This window comes from Lissotriton helveticus, chromosome 6 (genome assembly GCF_964261635.1).
Source record: "Lissotriton helveticus chromosome 6, aLisHel1.1, whole genome shotgun sequence".
NCBI classification, from domain to species: domain Eukaryota; kingdom Metazoa; phylum Chordata; class Amphibia; order Caudata; family Salamandridae; genus Lissotriton; species Lissotriton helveticus.
In genome coordinates, this window is record NC_136067.1 from 1,840,457,466 (window position 1) to 1,840,471,596 (window position 14,131).

At 46.9% G+C, this 14,131-nt stretch overlaps 1 protein-coding gene across 2 annotated transcripts in view; it reads left to right on the forward strand.

Moving 5' to 3' along the window:
- TATDN3 (TatD DNase domain containing 3) overlaps positions 1-14,131 on the forward strand; it is a 103,018-nt gene that overhangs the window by 59,232 nt on the left and 29,655 nt on the right. For both annotated transcript variants that reach the window (XM_078649754.1, XM_078649755.1), the window contains exons 6-7: positions 720-829; positions 13,338-13,393. In XM_078649754.1, coding sequence (XP_078505880.1) covers positions 720-829; positions 13,338-13,393 — 166 coding nt within the window. The remainder of the gene's footprint in view (positions 1-719; positions 830-13,337; positions 13,394-14,131) is intronic.

The window sequence follows — 14,131 nt, forward strand, 5'->3', positions numbered from 1 at the left end:
TCGATCTTGGCTGAAACCCTAACATTGACCTTTTCCCTAAAACTAAATCAAACCTCATTACCTAACACTAACTTAACCATTACCCTAAACCTGTCCTTGACCCTAATATTTATCCTAACATTAAAGCTGACCTTAACCCTAATCTTGACCTTATTTCTTTTCTCTCTAATTTTGGTAATGCTTGTATTTCGCCAATCTTGTTTTTCAATCAAATGTTTCTTTCAATGGAATGTGCTAGAATGAAATGACAGTATACCGATAATACTCCCTCTCTTTGTAGAAAAGCATTGCGGTTCAACCTTAAAGTACACTTCTGTAAATATTCACTTTAAATTAAGTCATATGAAGAAAATGTACAGAATAATGTGAAGAGTAAAGCTCATAATTTCAACAAGTCATTTTGTAAACTGTCTTCTAAAATGTAGCCCCATTCCTGATGTACATTCTTAAAATTGTGTGGTGGCACCTTTTATATCTGTGTTTGATACACACCACATACATAATTGCTCTCAGGTCACTGCTGAGTGGTACTGAATGATTAGAGAAGAGTTTGGATTGACTTCTGACACAAGGTATAACAGATAGTTTAATTTTATGATTAAAAATGATAAAATATGAAATTGTTCAAATTTACAATATTACAAAGACTTCCCATTAACATGTGTTTAATTACTTTATTAAATATAGTGAATGACTCCAATTCAATGTTTATCCTTCAGGTTGGATTAGACTTCACCCCAAGGATCGCATCGACAGATGATCAGAAGGAGGAACAGAGACAAGTTCTGATTAAACAGATAGAACTGGCAAAACGACTGGATCTTCCCCTGTGAGTTATGCAAAATAATTTTATCACACATGGCAAGTTTTGTGTCAATTTTATGCAGATATATGTACTGCTGGGGATTTGTTCCAGCTTTATCTTGGTTCTCTGTTTGCTAGTGAGCGTGCTAGAATGAAAATTCTGCAATATCTTTACAATATGTTTTTATGTAACATTGCAATCTCTATGCTCATTGATATTAGCTCTACTGTTGATTCCGATTTGCTTTGAAGAAGTATAACTCTTTAACTCTGACCTTCAAACCATTTGAAAAATGTAATCCCGCTGGAAACAGTGTTACTTTAAAAATGTAATTTAATTTAATTTAATTCCGTACTTTGTAAAGTGCGAACTACTCACCCTTAAGGGTCTCAAGGCGCTGGGGGCCGTCATGGAAATTAAGTGAGCTATTGCCCAGAGTCACATGGTCCTGAGCTGAACTGCTGCCGTAGCCGGGGATCGAACCATGAACCCTGTGCTTCGAAGTCAGTTGCCCTGGCCGCTGCACCACACCTCTCCAGTGTTTGTAGCTTCTCCTCCTCTCTCTTGAGGCTAGACAAAGGCAACAGCCTACCCAGTCCATTGTCACCATAGCCATCTGTCCAGGACTCCTGCAAACAGGGGGCTTCATGTACGTTGTGTCACTTTATTTAATAAGCTGTGCGCCATTTGACACATTTTTATACACAGCTTTTGGAGTCAACAAAAAATGTGAGGGGTAAGTAGGTTTGTAGGGACTGGAAAGTGTCACTTCAACTAGGTCAGCTAAAGTCTTTGCAGCATCCTGGTTTGGAGGCAATTCACTGTCCAGTTGCATTGAGTGATCCTTGTGCAAACACATATAAAGTCCACCAAACCAGACGTGAGTGTAATCCGTGTACGTCTCTGCCCCTCATAACACCACACACTTAGTCTTTGGCTTTCCCCACGCCGCTAATACTCACCTGAACTTATGGATCATGAGCTGTTCATGCTTACCCTTGTACTGAAGGACAGTAACCAATCAGCAGTCGTGACCCGCACTCTGCTCAGCAGGGGTGCACACCATAAGCAGTGTATGGTGCATGAAGACGATGACTATTGTGCAGGTGCGAGTTGTTCTTGTTGCCATGCAGTTGTATGCATAAAGTATTAATTTTTTTATTTATAAAGTTTTATATAGCGCGAACAAGAACCCGAAGGTTATCAAAGTAGTGCAGGGCCTACCTTAAAATGCTTTCTGGAATGTCTGTGCAAGAGATTTTATTGCACTGCATTGATGCAACCTTTTTTGCTTAGATGACATAGTGTATTCAGATAGCTAGTCTTTAAAGAGTTTAGAGTGTCTCCCTGCATGCTATATCTCCTGAAATTCTATGTAAGACCGGGACAAGAATTTGGTTTCAATTTCCCTTACTGGAAAACATAGGAGCGAGCCAAGAAAAACATAAAAGAACACATTTCCCAGAAAATCTTGAGAAAAAAACTAGAAATCATCATGAGACTTCATTATCCAGCTAGACCGCGTTGTAGCTGTAAGGTCCCCTTTCTTGGGGTATCCTCACATATGTTTTATAGGCTGAGGAGTGCCACCTGTCTGATTGATGCCTTCAGTTGTTACCTTCATCCTTGCCGCTGTAGTCACTGCCCCGATGCGTAAGGAATGTATTGCCTGTCTCGATTTCAATGAGGGGGCATGGTCACTTGCTGCCCTTAAAGGAGCTCAGTTTGCCCCGAGGGCACAAGTCATAAGTCACTTTCGTGAATCTGGCCCATAATATATAAAATAATATTTTAAATACTAAATATTATTTACTTTAAATTAAATAATGTAATACTAAACATATACCTTCTTTAGATGTGTGTATGTATGTGCTTCCATTTTTATGTTTGTCTTTCTTGACCATTAGCCTAGATGACTGAAATGGCTGAGGCAGCAATGCAAATGGATTCTGGCGGATCCTGAGATTTTTTTGGGTTGGGCGCAAGGAGCCCTTTACCCTCATGCACTGTAAACTGAGCAATTTCTTCTGACAGGACACGTCGGTTTTGATCAGGGTGGACCACAGACGCATGGTCTGTTGTGCAGGGTATGCTACTTGGTGAACCTTTTTTTAAAGAACTCAGGAGGGTTGAATACACTTTTACAGCATTGATTTTATTTAGAAGTTATAAACGAACTAACTGTCCTGGCACTAGAGTGGCCAAGATTAGGTTCTGTAAGATGTTCGGTACTTGGGTTTGTGGGATATCCCATTCTTGCTCCCCAACAACAGAGAGCTGAGAGTTTAGCAAGTAGCAGATATCACCCTGGGCATATTGCTGCTGGCATATTGTGAACTGTATATGCCCACACCTTTGCATTTAAAGAGAGACCCTAGGCAGTAAAAGAACAACCTTCCTTGACCACAAGCATATCAGTAGGAATGCTTTCAGCCAGAATTCGATATCCTTATTGGTTCACTTTATAATATTCCGAAGTCATTTACATCATTAGTACAATTAATTAAATTGACTTATATTTACAACAATAGGCAAAGTATTTTTTTTTTAATTAATACACAAGACAATTCACCATTACTGGTTTATATACTGTTGATTCATCTCTTTGCAGCATAAATCACACATCACCGAGGACTTTACATTGTCTAATTGATAGTTGTATGACTACAGGGAGATTACATATACTGGTTTGGGTTCCCCTATGGTGATCCTATGTCTCCTCTTGTACCAAATAGTGTATCGTTATGTGTAATTCCTGTGTGTTCTAGCCCTTTTATATATGTTTGGATTATCTCTTGTAAGGCTGCTACGTTAGGGCAGGAAATGTTGTATTGCCATTTATATGCCTTAAAACTGGCAGTAAACAAACTTTAGAACTCAACTGGCCCAGGAGAGGGATCTACATATGTACTTGAGAGGTCTTACTAGGTGTAAATTTGTCAGAGCTTGGTCATGACTGTGGGGTCCTGACTTTATTTCTCGAGGAGGGGCTATAATAGCCTTTCATATCTTTTAGTTATGGACCAGGTCCGTCACTATTAGCCACTGTAATTTGGTCTGTCGTGTCCCCGCTATTTTCATCTGCACTTTTAGAGTAGCTCGGATGTTCCCAGGTAGTGTGTCTTTCCATTGTTCTGCAATTGGGTGCAGCTCTGCCCTTTCATCTCCTCTTTTTCAGAGCCCTGCCCTCCACACCAGCCCAGGTCACCATATCTCGATTCCAAACACTTATTTGTAGTCCTGTGGCAGATTTCCATGTCATAGCTATTCTTCTTTTGCCCAGTGCCAAGGCCAGGTCAATAAATCTATTCTCTTCTTTGCTCTTGGGTGGGTGGGGGAATAGCCCTAGCAGACAGTTATATCTTCATAGGAGATTCCAACCCTTTACCCCATTCCGTGTCAGTTAACTCTCTGTCAAGGATCAGTTCCCATCTGCCCCGCAAAGCCTGTAATAAGGTAAGGGAAGCTTTAAGCAGTGAGGCGTAGAACCATTTAATTTGATGTTCAGCCAAACCCAGAGTGATCAATGAGTGTAGTACTGCATGTGTTTCCGGTTCCTCTCTGCCTAATCCCCACAACTGACCAAATGCCTGAGCAAGCACCTCATATTGCAGGAACCGCCCATGTGGAAGACTAGACTCATCCATCAGTTTTGCAAACGGGGCGTGGTTTAGAGGCTGAAGGAGGTGGATGCGTGAGCGAAGAGCTCCGCGCCAGCCTGCCATTAATCCGCTTTATACTTGGTGTCATCTCCAACCTGGCTGCACAGACATAGATTTATTACCCCGGAGCAACACTGGTGACAGACTTCCTGGGACTCGCGGAGCTGTGGGCGCTGTCGTGCTGAGGGTGCGACCAGCGGGCTCCGACAGCTCCGGGCCTGCGTAGGAGCCGCTCCGGCAAGAGGAGTGCCGGCCTGCCCCGTTCCCCCCCACCCCAAGACACCTGAGACTGCGCCGTGGATCCTGGGCTTCCTGCCTGGGACCGGAGCTGACTGGAGCTGACCGCCTTCACAAACATCGGCAGCTGCCCGGCTCGGGGACCGGGTCGGGGCCCAGAGGTCACACGGAGGGGTGGAGAACTGGCGTTGCCTCAGGGCCCTCACAGATTCTGGGGAGTTGGGCCCTGTTCACACCAAGACGATTGGCAAAACAAGAGTGTAACAAACGGGGTGATCCCATAGCAGGACGAGGCATTGCGAGAACAGGCACAGGGCCGCCTAGAGGCGCAGCTACAAGCGGATCCCATCCAACAGCAACTATCCAAGATCCTGGAAGCCATCTCGGATACCAAGACAGCACTACACCAGGATATTAGCACAGTATCGGTGGGCTTTTGACTCTTTCAGGCAGAACACCAGAAGCTTAATGAGAGGGTGAAGGTGGTAGAGACAGACCTTGAGGAGCTGACCCCCGCGCAGACGGCATTGACCCAACAGGTGGCGGACCTTACCGAAAGGTTTCGGACCATAAAGCGCAGAGCTGAAGACGGGGATGGCCATAGCTGGCGGAACAATATCTGGATTTTGGGGCTCCCAGAGGGAGTTGAAAATGGAAACATGGTGGCATACCTGTCACTACAGCCTCTGCGGCGCCCTATGAGTGAGTGGGATCTGTGGGGCCAGACTCCGAATTTTATCAACCAGCTGCACAGGTACAACGGGTGGCTCAATGGCTGGAGGATGTAAACCAGGAGAGAACCATTCTTATGGAGCCAGAACAGCACCCCTGCCTGCTGCTGGCAAAACTCGTCCGAGAGATAACTAAGGTCCCTTATAACACGACCCTACAGACTACCGTTCTGGAGCCCTGGAAACATTGTATGTCTAGACTACCGGACACCCCGCAATATTCCCCGGCGCTACCACTAGTAGGATTGCCTTATGTGGAGCCCCAGTCGCTTCTAACGGCCGAACAGTTGATGGCCTGGACCGAGGTTGCGATCGGGACCATGGGGGATTGTTACCTAATCGGAACCCTCCTCCCTGTTCGCGGAACTAGTTGAGGGGTGTGGACTCTCGTTGGGGCAGTTCCTCATGTATGAGGTGCTGGTTCGGGCATTTGAGAGACTGGGGGGTGCGGCTCGGGAGGAGCCAGGGACCCACACAGTAATACACTCTCTGGTCACCCTTGGAACGGCAGGCCATCAAATCAAATGGCTTTATAGATCCCTGCTGAATGCTTCCCAGACCCCACTCTCAACCCTAAGGGACAGATGGGAGAGAATCCTAGATAGAAGCCTTACTGACTCAGAGTGGAGTAGGACGTTGGAATCCCCCAAGAAAATCTCACACAGCACTCAACTTAAATATATCCAATTCAATTTTCTTGACATGCCTACATGACCCCACAACGACTCTTCGCTGCTTTCGTGGGGAACCGTGCGGCTGCCCAAAGTATGGGCAGCTGGACGCAGACTTCCTGCACATGACCTAGAGTTGTGGCAGGCTGTAGGTCTTTTGGCAGGCAGTGCTTTCCAAACTTAAAGTTGCACTAGGGCGGGCCTTGGAATTAACAGCAGCAACATGTCTACTTGGACTATGCCTCCGCCCGCCTAAACTGAAAGTGGGCAACCGGTTCATGGACCTGCTGTTGGTGTTGGCATTGAGACATATAGCATTGGCATAGAAACAGTCATTTGGACCACAGATTAACATTTGGGTGCAGGAGGTGACTAAGTGGGCTGGTGCTGAAAGCAGGGCACTGCATAGCGAGGAATTGAAGGGTCTGTGCCAACACCCATTTGCTGACCTTTGGAAGGAAGCCCTATACATCTGGGAGCACCTGAACCATACTAAAAGCTCTGATGATGACAGTGAAACACCTACGCACTGACGGGTGTCTCTCCTCTCCCTCCACAAAAGTGAAACACCATAACAATGCACGATTACACTCAGTGCGTCCCTGAATTAAGATCAGTGAGTATTGGAGGCCCTCTTCCCTTAGTGTCTTCTTGACCTCCAAGAGCGAAGCTCGCCTCCGCTGCACAGCGAGTGTATAGTCAGGGAATATGGAGATTTTACTATTGCCCACCACGAAGAGACCATCAGTTCGAGCTTTGTGTCGAAGGATATCTCTGTTCATGTAATGTAAGAGCCTGAACACTACAGGAAGCGGGGGAGGCCGGTGGTCGTGCTGGCATCCGGTGGGATCTTTCAAGGGTGTAGAATGTTTTCAGGCACCCCAGGGCCACCACTGTGCTGAGCCAGGACTCTAAAAATCGACCCTGCCCCCTCCTTCCACTCCCTCCAGTAGACCAAGGGCTCTTATATTGTTTTATTTACTACAGCCTTCCCCATCTTCGGCCCAGCGCTCCAGGATCCAGACACCATCCGAGAGTTCTGCTACTTGCTGTGTCAGCGCTTTCTGTGCTGGGGTCAGCTCCACAATTTCAGACTCCAGCACTTTCACCCTTTAAGCTAGCTTCACTATGTTTCGCTCGGAGGAGCCCAAACCCCACTGAAACAGCACTTGGTGCAATGTTGTCTTAGTGTCTGTGATGGCGTCCAATAGCTTAGACAGCTGTTGTTGTACTGGGTCTGCCTTGGGTGGGGCCTCTAGGGTCCTCTGCGTCTGGTCTCGTGGGTCTTCATCTTGGTCTGGAGTAGCCCCTGATTTTTTCGTCCTAGCCTTGCCCATCCTCTGGCCTCGGATCTCGTGCAGCTCCTATGTTCTCAACCGGGGTCGGAGATTACTCCTCCTCAAGGTGTCCGCGCAAATGGGATATGCACCCTCAAATTAACCCCATGTTATTCTATGGGAGAGGTAGACCTTGCAGTAGTGAAAAACGATTTTAGGAGTTTTTTACTGCCAGGACTTGTAAAAGTTAAAAGTTGATGTCCCACTTTTTTTTTTAAAATCTTTTTATTGTTTTAAAACAAGAAAAACAGACAGACACATCTGGTGCCATATATACATCCAATGATAACAGGGTGAATTAGTACAAAAACAGGATAGACGTAGAGCAGCAAAAATTCTTCGAGAGGCCCGCACTATTAAGCACAAAACACAATTTGCATCAGTATAATCGCTACACAGTTTAGATGCGGATCCTCAAAACCCTCCCACCCATAAATCAAAACAGCAGGAGAATCATGGCAACCAGACATTAGAAGTTAAGGATCAAAGTCAGGATATTTAGCCAATATTACGAGTAAAGGAAAGACTAGGAAAAACATTGAAAAAGGAGAAAAAAAACATATGGGCGATAACAAAAATAAAACAATAAACCCATCCCCCCACCCTGCACCCCTGCAAACGGCTATCGCCTAACCCGCAGTAGCAGCGTGCCTGTCGCCCCAACTAACTAAGTTCTAAAAGAAGAAATCTACCAAAGTAGAGAAGAGAAGTGGAGGAGGGCATATTCGTACGGGCTCCCGGTCGCCTCTCCCCCGCCAGAACCAAGAATCCCCAGATTGAAGTCAAGAAATCTATCGGACAACAAATATGCATCTCTACAAGGGAAACTTCAAACACCGCCCAGCCTTCCTGAAGCATAAGTTTAGCAGATCCCGTCCCCATCGATACATAAGTCAAACCCAGTCTTTCAATCTCATCCTTGCCCCTTCTGATCAGACGCATGAGTCCCCTCCGGACAAACCACCTCTTCCACAGTACAGTCCGAGTACGAAGAAACTGTAATAAAACTCAATGCAAACAAAGCAGAAGAACGAAGGTGCCGTGAACACCGTCAGGTCCAGAGACTCCCTTCCCCGTTATGAACTCCCAGCGTTGATTCGTCCGCCATCTTAGCTGCTCCGATGTATAGGGGAGTGACGCAGTTTCATTCCGATAATAGTTCTCATCAAAAGTCTCTGGAGTGGGAACATCAATTAGTCCTTCCATAGTCGGCAACGATCCTAGGCTTAACAATCCATTGGTGGCATCGAGCTTGTTCTCATTGTCCATAACACTGGTCAAAGGCTCCGACACCTCACACAGTACGAGGTCTACTACCTCCATCAGAGTGGCCATCTTGGGTATCTCGGTCGTCACCGTTTCTTGTAGTGGAGTAGGGTCTGGTCCAATTCGCACCATCTCAGACAAGCGGCCCACCATCGTCTGAATGCGGCCTTCGACGTACACATGAATTGACCCAATGGCTGCCAACACAGTTCGTAGCGACGGGTCACTCTCAGTCCGTTCCACCACTCTTCGATCGGTGACGGTCATGATTGCTTCCCCCAGCGAGCTCGATCTCTCAGTGGGGGACGGGCGAATAGGGAACGGTCGACTGCAGAGGGAGACTTAGCAGTTGTTCCGATGATATCCTAGGTCCGCCACCGCGGGCGGAGATCCCGACCCAGCGAACACCAGCGGGCCCTTTACCGGGTCACCGGGCAGGACCCCCGTCCACAGCTGCAACCGTTGGGCTGTCACCCCTCCTCCGACTTTCACCAAGGCAGCCAAACGTCATCCACATCAATCGGAAAAAGCGGAAAAAAAAATAATAATAATAATTTCCCCATCCGGTAGACCGGACCCAATCACACCACCACAGCCGATGTTGTTGAACTGAAACCCGGATGAGCCAGTACTCGAGACCCCGGCTTCCGGGCAGATCTAGGCCGCAAACTTCCACTCGACATATCTTCGTCAGCCGAACAGGTAGAGATCTCGGGATAGCACCATTAATCTCACGGCAGGATCATACACACGGTGGCTGGGCGCAAGGACAGGATAAATGACAGGATATTCCGGCGGGAGTCAGAGGTCGGCGGAGCCGGGAGCCTACGTGGCCATCTTGGTTGCTAGTGTGGCTCCTCCTCCTGATGTCCCACTTTTAACGCCTTAACCGCGGCGGCAATTCTGCCGCGGTGCGGGCATTCTAATGAGTGGTCGGGGCTGCGACGGCCGTTGGCCATTCGCAGCACTGGAGAGGGAGTGCTCCCGTCGGCCAACTACAGAAGGGTTTAAAATACACTGCACCCTACCCTGTGGGCTGTTTAGGGCCCACCTTAGGGTGACATATATCTTAAAAACAAAAGTATAGGCCTGGCAAAAAGTTTATTTTGCCAGGTGGAAATGGCTTTTTAAAGCTGCAAATACAGGCTGCAATGGCAGGCCTCAGACATTTTAAAAGGGCTATTTAAGTAGGTGGTACAATAAGTGCTGCAGGCTTACTAGTAGCATTTTATTTACAGGCCCTGTGTAGATGTGATACCCATTTACCAGGGACCTACCAGTAAATTAAATATGCCAATTGGGTGGAAGCCAATGTTACCATGTTTTAGGGAGAGATCACAAGCACTTTAGCACTGGTTAGAAGTGGTAAAATGTGCAGAGTCCTAAGGCCAGCAAAAACGTAGTCCGCAAAAACTAGAAGATGGAGGGCAAAAGGTTGAAGAAAACCAACCCGAGGGTGTCAGGTCCAATCAATCAGCATTTGTAAAGTGCAACTCTGTCACCCCTATGGGTATCCAGGTACTGTGTCTCTGTCGAAGAGCCAGGTCTAGAGTCTCTTTCTGAAGTCTGCCAGCGAGGGGGCCGTATGGAGTGGAGGGGAACGTCGTTCCAGGTTTTGACAGCGATGTAGGAGAAGGAGCGGCCACCGCTGTGATGGATGCGGGGGGCATGTGGGCGAGTGAAGAGGAGTGCAGGAGTCTAGAGGGTGGGTGGAAGATCAGTCGATTGTTGATGTAGGCAGGTCCTAGGTTGTGGAGGGATTTGTAAGCATGTGTAAGGATCTTGAACTGGCATCTCTTTTTGATGGGGAGCTAGTGGAGGTCGCTCAGGTGGGGGGCGATGTGGGTTTGTTTGGGAAGGTTCGGAAGAGTCTGGATGCAGAGTTCTGCATGGTCTGGAGTTTTCTGAGGAGCATGGTGGAGATGCCAGCATAGAGGTCGTTGCTGTAGTGGAAGCGGCTGGTGGCGTTGGCCTGAGTGACTGTCTTTCTGGTGTTGGTTGGGATCCATCTAAAGTTTCTGCAGAGCATGCGAAGTGTGTGTAAGCAGGAGGAGGCGACTGCGTTTACTTGTCGTTTCATGGTTAGTTGGCTGTTGAGCACGATGCTCAGGGTGCATTCATGGTCGGTTGGTGTGGGTGTAGGTCAGAGTTCTGCAGTCCACCAGCTGTAGTCCAATGTAGATTTGTTCTTCCCGAATATCAGTACTTTAGTTTTGTCGGTGGTGAGTTGGAGGCGGTTGTCTCTCATCCATTTGGCTACGTTGGTCATGGCATTACAGGAGTTTGTTTTGGTGTTGGAGGGATCCTTCGTGAGCGAGAGGATCAGTTGAGAGTCCTCTGCATAGGAGACTATGTTGAGTCCGTGGGATCTGACCAAGTGTACGAGGGGGGTGATGTCGATGTTGAACATGGTGGGGCTGAGGCAGGATCCTCGTGGTATGCCTCATATGATGTTTTTGGGGGTGGAGGTGAAGGGAGGCAGTCGGATGCTCTGTCTGCGTCCTGTAAGGAAGGACGCGATCCACTTGAGGGTGTCTTGCTGTATGCCTATTTTGTAGAATCTGTTGATGAGGGTGTTGTGGGAGATGGTTTCAGATGCTGCGGAGAGGTCGAGGAGGATCAGGACCACAGTTTCGGTGGTCGAGGACGTTTCTGGTATCTGCTGTGGCGGCAATCCCTGCAGTCTCAGTGCTGTAGTTCGCACAGAATCCTGATTGTGAGGCGCCCAGTAGGTGGTTTTGTTTCAGGAATTCAGTGAGCTGCTGGTTGATTGCTTTGGCTGGGTAGGGGAGCAGGGAGATCAGACTATCATTTTTGAGATCGCTGGGGTCGGCAGAGGCTTTCTTTAGGAGGGGTCTGACGTCCCTGTGTTTCCATCTGTCCAGGAATGTTGCTGTGGAGATGGAGGCATTTAGGATGCTGATGAGTTGCGTGCTGATTGGGTTTGTTGCAAGGTTGTTGAGGTGGTGGAGGCAGGTTTCGGTGGGCGCCCCAGAGTGGATTGAAGACATGATGGCTGAGATGGTCAAGGCAGCAAGCGGAGACCAGCTGGTAATGATTTGGCTGATGTTCGCTTGTTGGTAGAGGTCGTTGGGGTTGAGGGTGGTAAGTTGGAGGTTGAAATTGTTGTAGATGTTTGTGATCTTACTGTGGAAGAAGTCTGAGAGGGAGTCACAGAGTTCTTGGGAGGGGTGGATGGTGTTTTCTGTGTTTGTTGGGTAGAAGAATTCTTTGACTATTTTGAAGAGTTCCTTTGTGTGGTTGGCCGCGGAGTTGATGCGGGTGGTGAAGGCTGCTTTCTTGGCTTCCAGGATGTGGCGGTGATATTTGCTGAGAGCTGTTTTGTGAACTGCTCTGTCGGCGGGGTTCTTAGTGGTGCACCATTGTTTCTCCAACTGGTGGCAGTTGTGCTTGGTGGTCCTGAGTTCTGCGTGGTAAAGACTGGTATGTTTGGAGGTTTTGTTGGATTTTGTAGGTATCAATGGGGCGACTCTGTCGTGCTGTCGATGATCCAGGCGGCAAAGTTATGGACAGCCTGGTCGAGGTCTGTTGAGGCCTCGGGTTGGAAGGTGGTGTGGGCCTGTGACCACCGAGTTTCAGTGACCTTGCTGCAGCTGTGGTGGGGGGGCAGCTGACACCTGGTGATTGTGTGCTAGGAGTTGGTGAAGTGAATGAAGGAGTGGTCAGTCACGTGTTGTTCTGTGGTGTGGCAGAACTGTCCAACCCCATCTAATGGCAATCCGCCCATCAGAGCTCGCTGAGATGGCTCAGTCTGCTAATAGGTCTGTATAAATGGTCTTAAACAGTCACTCACTGACAATAAACAGGTGGCTTCATAAATCCTGTTGTTACTCTTGCCATGCTGTCCAAGAGCTAGATGAATTGTAGAAAGTTTGTACCTTCATTCCGTACTGTCGGGCCATTCTTAAAGATGGGGAGCTGCAGACTAGGAGTGCAAGAATCACTATAGAGTTTAGCTTCTATTAAAACCCACCCTCAAGACACCTTTTGTGCCATGGTGGCAGCCTGATCTACACATTTGATGACCTTCGACATAGCCAGTTAGGTTGCCCATATTTAGCTCTCCATTCACCTCAATAGATTTAACCATGTATATTTAACAATAGACTAACAACTTTCATGATTCAGGAAACTGAATGTATATGGCCTATGTAGACATATTTTCATTGTTTGCACTCTTTTAGAGTCAAATGCACAGATTGCCGAAGGTCTGCATGAACAAGAGCAAAGTCTGTAAAAAGGGAGAATACCTTTACGACATTGTCTACCAGCTGTTGTGTGCATGGTGACTTTGAGTGTCCCCGATATTCTAAAATATGCATAGAATTAACTGTATACCACTATTGCATTTTGTGAATCCCCAACAATGTGGACATCTATATAAATCATCTATAAGGTCTGTGCTTAATGGATTTATGGTGTTTGATATAGATCAGATCTGTTATAAATCATTTTGGTCATGTATTCGACATCCTATTTACTGTGCTTTAACATGGTAACTGCACTACATCTTAGGCAGAGTTCTCTGGTTGAGAGTGTAACACAGGTCATTTTAATTAATATTATTGATAATGTCTTGTTAACCAATTTGTATTTTATTTTTCTAGAAATGTACACTCACGATCAGCTGGTCGACCCACCATTAACCTACTAAAAGAGCATGGTAATGTTTGAAGATTTGTTTATTTAACTTATATATAGTGCATATTGTGAAGTTCTCATATGGGTTGATTGATGAGTGTATTCAGTGAACGAGCAGGGTATTTATTTATGAATTTATTTGTCGAGTGTTATATAGCACGAACTAGACCAGAAGGTATCAGAGCGCTTTACAGGGATATCACAGCATGTCTAACATGAGATACATGTGGAGTAAATAAAAATAGAGAGTGGCACTATACAAAAATAAAATACAATATATTTATTGAGTTTTATATTGCGTGAACTCGACCCGAAGTCACCAGAGCACTCCACACAGTTAAAGCAGCAGCCACACTAGTTACACACACAACAAGCACAACCACATGGAGCAAGCACAATCACACAGCAACAGCACACAGAAGAAGTACACGATAGACAGCAGCAGACACATATCCAAGTATGCATAAGTTTACATTGTCTTTTAAGTTTCATTCTTGTTTTTTCATGTTTTATCTCGTAGTACGATGTGGGCGTGGGAGGGGGTCTGGTAGTGGGCTCTGGTTCAGTAAGAGGCGGTACACCCGTGTATCTCTTCAAACTGGGCTTTATTGTTATGGTGCGCTTGGTCCTAAAAGTTAGCCTTTCCCTGGCGAACTCCAGGTTGTTCGTGGTGGCGATGTCTTCGGGATGTTGATTGTCCGGGCTATCCTGACAAGCGTCTGCTTCGTCCGCTTCAGTTCTCCGTCTCAGGCATACCGAG